Source organism: Gossypium raimondii, chromosome 7, assembly GCF_025698545.1.
Source record: "Gossypium raimondii isolate GPD5lz chromosome 7, ASM2569854v1, whole genome shotgun sequence".
Taxonomy (NCBI): Eukaryota; Viridiplantae; Streptophyta; class Magnoliopsida; order Malvales; family Malvaceae; genus Gossypium; species Gossypium raimondii.
Window position 1 is genome coordinate 49,872,110 of NC_068571.1, and position 6,463 is coordinate 49,878,572.

The window sequence follows — 6,463 nt, forward strand, 5'->3', positions numbered from 1 at the left end:
ATTTTTATAATCTATTAATAAATTTTATAATATATAATATATTTTTATAAAATTTTCCTAAATATTTATAAATTTTAGTATCATTTAATGATTTTTATAGTTTTTAAACTTTTATAATATTCTAATAATTTTCTCTTAAATAAATAAAAAATTAATTAAATTATTGTAAAATAATTAAACCATTAACGCCAATATTTTTTGATGTCAAGTGTCATGTCAACAATATGAAATGCCATGTCAACTATCACTCCATCATTTTTCCACATTGGCTACTACATCAATTTTAATTTTTAATAATATTTATTTATTTTAGATTTTATAATTATTTCATATTTTTCATAATTTACTAATATTATTTTATAATATTTATAGATTCAATACCTTTTATACATTTTCTATATTTTTATTTTTCCACATTTTATAATCTATTAATATATTTTTATAAAATTTTCCTAAATATTTATAATTTTTAGTATCATTTAATGATTTTTATAGTTTTTAAACTTTTATAATATTCTAATAAATTTCTCTTAAATAAATAAAAATCAATTAAATTATTGTAAAATAATTAAATCATTAATGCCAATATTTTTTATGTCAAATGTCATGTCAACAATGTGAAATGACATGTCAACTATCACACCATCATTTTTCCACATTGGCTACTACATCAATTTTAAATTTTTAATAATATTTATTTATTTTAGATTTTTATAATTATTTCATATTTTCCATAATTTACTAATAATATTTTATAATATTTATAAATTCAATACCTTTTTATACATTTTCTATATTTTATTTTTTCCATATTTTTATAATCTATTAATACATTTTATAATATATAATATATTTTTATAAAATTTTCCTAAATATTTATAATTTTTAGTATCATTTAATGATTTTTATAGTTTTTAAACTTTTATAATATTCTAATAATTTTCTCTTAAATAAATAAAAAATTAATTAAATTATTGTAAAATAAATACACCATTAACGCCAATATTTTTTGATGTGAAATGTCATGTCAACTATCACACCATCATTTTTCCACATTGGCTACTACATCAATTGCTACGTCATCACTTAATGACTTGTCAAGAATGAAATTTCAATGAAAAATTATATTTCAAAGGCTCAACTGATTGCTAACTTTCAATTAGAGCTTAAGTGGTTTTTTTACTACATTATGAGGGCCTTTTTGACATTTAACCCTACGATATGAAAAATAATATGAACATAATACAAATATAACACCGTTTTAAATTTTATATGAATTATTATCATTGATTTACGTGACACTCATGCTGCGGGTGAAAAATTTGTATAAAATAAACACAATTAAATCTGAATCCAAAAAATCTTATTAAATCACCCAACTTAATCATTTATTTCTTTTAAGATTTCTTTAATTATTTAATTTAAAAGAATAAGACGCATACACATTACAAACATAACAAACTGACATATGTCTCTTACAATATATGTGCCAATCTTTCAACACCAACTCATCATCATCCTTGGAGATCAAAGTTTGTTCAGTTGCTTTGAACAATGGCTGAGAAAAGTAATTTGTTGATATCCTCAGGCTCTGATTCCTGCATTTGATCTCCTGAACCAACAGTGTAAAAAGTGTTTTAAATAAAACCATTGATGCAGATGTATCAATTGCTTGAACACCTGCAAAACCATTTTCTTATCAAAGCAAGAGTGCAACTCAAAATTATTCCCACATTGGGTTAGGTTCAGGAAACTTAACCAACTCCTAACAACAGATAAAAATTTAAGCTCCAGCTATGACAAGGAATAAACCTTTGGCCTGAAATCTTAATCTGTAAGTATTCTAAGAACAGAGATGTAATCAAACTAGCTCATGGAATTCCATACATGCTATTAATCATTAGCAAAAATATGTTTATAAGCAAGTATTGGGACAACAGAAAATACTATAATAAGCGAAAAAGTCACTGCATTTGAATCTTTTAGATCCGAGTAAATCTGTACCATCTGGATGCAGGATGCCAAATCTTAAAGGGCGCTTAGCTGAAGTCAAAATTGAGAATGCAAGTGTTCACTCAGGACAGTTTCAAAGCACCAACAAACTGAACCAATGATATATTCGTATATTGTTTTATATACCCTGCCTTTTTCCCTAATGAAAGAACATTTCCGATGGTATCTGCCATTATTGGGTAAAGCAAAGCAACAAACATACCTATTCTTGATCTGACTTGATCTGTCCACTCATCAATGATCTGCATGATGCAAAATATCAAACTGGTGAAAAAACTTTCTTCCAATTACGGTTCAAGTGTGCAAGAATTCAGATATGAAGAGCTTAACACACCGACAAGATACAATTCATGTAGGCTTTATCAAGAAAATTGAAACTACCCATGGAACATCTAAGCATGGGTGTTTAATGTTAAGCATTAGTTTAATCTTGGTTGCTTGCTGGCAAGTGGTGCAACCACTTTAGACACCACTTGGAAAATAGGCAACCCTTAACAACAGGTGCATTAATCATTAGCAATGGAATTGAAAAGCAGGGAAACCTGGTTGAAATTGGTGAGTGCCAGATCATCAGAATCACTGGTGAGGGACGTGCCTGTTGATGCTTGCATACGGTGGAGTAAATTTCTGTTCCCAACCAGAATTGTTCTAGCCTTATCAATCAAATCCTGAAAAATGATATCAATAATTAAACAAAGCTCAATTTACAATATAAACATGCTCTCGTCGGGGAGAGCATAAGTCAGCTAGAACCGATTAATCGACCTATTCGGTTAGCTCGACCCATGCAGAAAATTAAGTACTGAAAATTTAAGTTCTGAATTTAAGTTATAAAATTGTTTGATATATTACTTAAATTTAATTAATGAATATAATTAGATTATTTGCTAAATATATATTTTAAATTATAAAAGAATACATTCTACCTTTTATCCTTAATTTTTAAACATCTCAACTTTTTCGAAACAAAATCAAATTTTAGCAGTAAAGTTTTTATAGGATAATAAAATATTAAAATAAATAAAATAAAACTAATTAATTGAAAATATTATACCTTAAGCTTATCTACTTATTATTTTCTACAACTTTTTATAGAAAAAATTCTATCAAATTGTTTTATTTTAGATTATGATGTGTAAAAAATTAAATATTAATTCTCAGTTTATTTTGTCAATCAAACAAGGCCTAGGATGGTTTTAATTGCTCAGTTATTTGTTATTAAAATTAGTAACCAATTGAATCAACCGAGTTAAATGCCTACCTCTCAACTTCAAAACTCTGAGATTCCTTAGATTAGAAGAAAAAAAAATAAAACCTGTTTGGCCGATAAGAGCTCACGGCACTGCTCGGTCAAGCTCGATAATTCTTCCTGGATCTTCTTTATTCGAGACACCAACTTCATAGGGTTCGCCTGCAATCAACACTCAATAAAGCTTCAATTGAGTTAAAAAGAAAAAAGAATTATTGTCTTCTATTAGTTACCCTATATAATGCAAAACCAAGAGATATGGAAATGAAAGTTAAGGAAATTGGGGATTACATTATCAGGATAAATTTGTTGAAACTCCTTCTCGAGCCTGTACTGAACGACGAGAAGATCATGGTTTGCTTTGGTGAACAAATTCACCAAATTATCAGCTGCTTGATGATGGCTTTTCTCCTCATTGTTCCGATTATTATGACCCATCCTTTCTCCCCCTTTCACAATCGCATCCCAATTAGGGTTTTCTTCTTTTTGAATTTAAGATATGCAAATTTGCCGCCTGCCAGTGACAATGCTTATTTCTTTTTAATTTTTATCTTTCAATCTACGCGCCATGAAGTGCGTGGATAAATTAAGTAATTAACCAATGTTAACTTTCACGACTGAATTACATAAAAGTGCCAGTTTTTTAAAATATTTATTGGATTGGATCAGTTTTTGAAAAATGATGGAACAATGTTAAAATAAAGAAAAAAATTTCAGCTCGAAGCATTTTCAGTGTATTGGCAGAAAAAATTTCCAGTTGAAAGTGTCTTTTGCCACATCAGTTGAACACGCTTTTAGTTGGAAACGTTTTCTCTCAACAACTATTTTTTCCAACGACTAATTAAGTAACTGTTGGAGAACAATGGCTACCCACTAACTGTTGGAACCGACGGCTCCCACCCACCCAACGGTCAGTTTTTAATTTCTATATAAACCCCCATTTTATTTTTTTCAATTCAATCTCAACTCTCTCACACATTCTCGAATTTCTCTCAATTCCCTCTTAAATTCTCAATCAAATTTTATTTCTCTCTCAACTCTCCTTTTCTATTAAAATTGTCTTAAGATTTTCGTAAATTATTTTCTCTATTACATTTTATTTCGTGTTTTTAAAAATTAACAATGACACAATCTTTAATCCGTTATGACAAACACATTTCGTCAATCAATTACAAATGGTAAGAATTTTTTATTATATTTAATGTAATTTGATTTAAATCAATTGCAAATCTTATCAACTTTAACCTCCCTAAAAAACTGATCAAAACTCAGTTGCATTCAAAAAATTGAAAAATTTACAAACTAAAATTTAATCAAATCAAGTAGCTCGAGTTTTGATTATGAATCGAATTGAATTTTACAATTGAATAATTCAAATATACGATTGGTGTAAATACGATGCTTATAAATTTTGAATTAAATAGTTATTAACTTTACATCTCAAAATTATTAAAAAAACTAAAGAATATATAATAAACTTAAAAATATAAAAAAACTCAAAATCCTATAAATCCCTAAACATAAAACTCTAAAACCCACAAAACCCTAACCTTACTTAAAAACAAAACCTAACCCTAAAAAAAATATTTCTAGCGAGAAATGTTTTTGTTATTTCGATTTAATCTCATATTTTTCAAAAACATAACCTAATCCAGTAATATTAAAAAAAGAAGAAGTATTTTTCAAAATTCAGTCTAACTTGCACCTTATTTCATTTCACAAGTATTTTTTTAAAAAGAAAGGATAAAAAGCCTAACTACATTAAAATAATTGCTTAAAGAAATACAAATCAAATAAAAACGACACGAAACCTTTTATATATAATATATAGGTGGTTGGGTACAAAATATAGGTTAAATCAAATAAATCAAGAAAATTGGATCTAATAAATTGAAATAATTCATTTTTGTTTATATTTATTTTGTTATTCAGCTTAAAAATTTATTTTATCGATTTTCAATTTATGATATTTAAATTGAATAATTCGATAAAATTATCGTAGTATTCAATTACTCATATATAAATAAACTCAAATATAAAATAACTCAATTAATTAATTAATTAAAATATAAATTTAAATAGTTAAATATAAAAAATTGATTAATTTCAATAACTAACCTAACTTAAGTAAAATATAAAATTAAATACTTAAATATAAAATAATACAACCCAACCCAATTAACTAATTAATTTAATCTAGATATAAAATTTCGATAAATAGTAAAAATATATTATTTCTTAAATGTTTTACAATGATAATTCTTCTTTTCTTTTCTTTTCTTTTATTAGCTTATTAATTTAATAAAAGTACAAATTATTAGTTTAATAAAAGTATAAAGAGTAACTTTTAAATTTGTAAATATTATAGAAACTTATCGTATATTTTAACCAAAAATAATACGTAAACTACAAGGTCACTTTAAAATAAAATTTGTCTTATTTTGGTCGCTCTAAAATTGTTTCCTAAATTAGTCACTCGATTAAGATAATTGTTTGAATTAATTACTACCGTTAATAATTTTGTTAATCCACTAATAGATTGAAGATGTTAAATGGTGATTGTGGTTGTTGGGCAGTGACGAGGATATTGACAAAGAGAGAATAGAAAAAAATAAAGAGATAAGAAATAATTCATCAAATTGCAAATAAACAAAAAAAAGTTTTTTGACTAATTATAGAGAGGTTCCTAACTTCAATCAATTAAAAGTAAAAAAAAAAAAACCACGTTAGCAATCTATTAGTGGATTAACGAAAAATTTAATGACAATGACTAGTCCAAATAGTTATCTTAATTAAAATGACTAAATTGAAGAAAAATAATTTACGGTGACTATGAATGTAGTTTAACCAAACTAGTAAACATGGTTAAATAGCGGCCATTATAATTATATTTCAGTCATCCTCGACCATTCTAAAGACGTGGCAGAACCATAATATACTCTTAATTTAAATTTTGGGTAAATTATCAAAATTCTCACTTTTGTTTACCTTAAGTTACATTTTAGTCATTTATGTTTGAAATGTTATATTCTAGTCACTTATGTTATCGCATTGTAACATTTTAGTCATTGAGCTATTAATCGTAGAAGGGTGGAAAATATAGAAAAACCACGTTAAAATAAATAGAGAAGGGAGAAGCAGAAGAAAATGGAAAATAAAGAAAAAAAAAGAAAGTTAAAAGAACATAAAATAAAAAAAATT

At 26.0% G+C, this 6,463-nt stretch overlaps 1 protein-coding gene across 1 annotated transcript; it reads right to left on the bottom strand.

Annotated features, from left to right (window-relative positions):
- Positions 1-1,341: 1,341 nt before the first annotated feature.
- Positions 1,342-3,794, bottom strand: LOC105776040 (uncharacterized). The gene is made up of 5 exons (XM_012598530.2): positions 3,554-3,794; positions 3,329-3,424; positions 2,556-2,681; positions 2,216-2,255; positions 1,342-1,612 (listed from the first exon to the last, which is right to left on the bottom strand). The coding sequence occupies exons 1-5, from the start codon at positions 3,698-3,700 to the stop codon at positions 1,539-1,541; spliced, it is 483 nt and encodes a 160-aa protein (XP_012453984.1). The 5' UTR covers positions 3,701-3,794; the 3' UTR covers positions 1,342-1,538.
- Between the last annotated feature and the right edge of the window lie 2,669 nt (positions 3,795-6,463).

Excerpts from the sequence above, each read along its gene's own strand:
- LOC105776040 (XM_012598530.2), bottom strand. The coding sequence starts at position 3,700 with ATGGGTCATAATAATCGGAACAATGAGGAGAAAAGCCATCATCAAGCA. Across the intron at positions 2,256-2,555 it reads CACTCACCAATTTCAACCAG|ATCATTGATGAGTGGACAGA; the intron begins GTTTCCCTGCTT and ends TGCATCATGCAG. Across the intron at positions 1,613-2,215 it reads TCAAGTCAGATCAAGAATAG|GAGATCAAATGCAGGAATCA; the intron begins GTATGTTTGTTG and ends CTGTTGGTTCAG.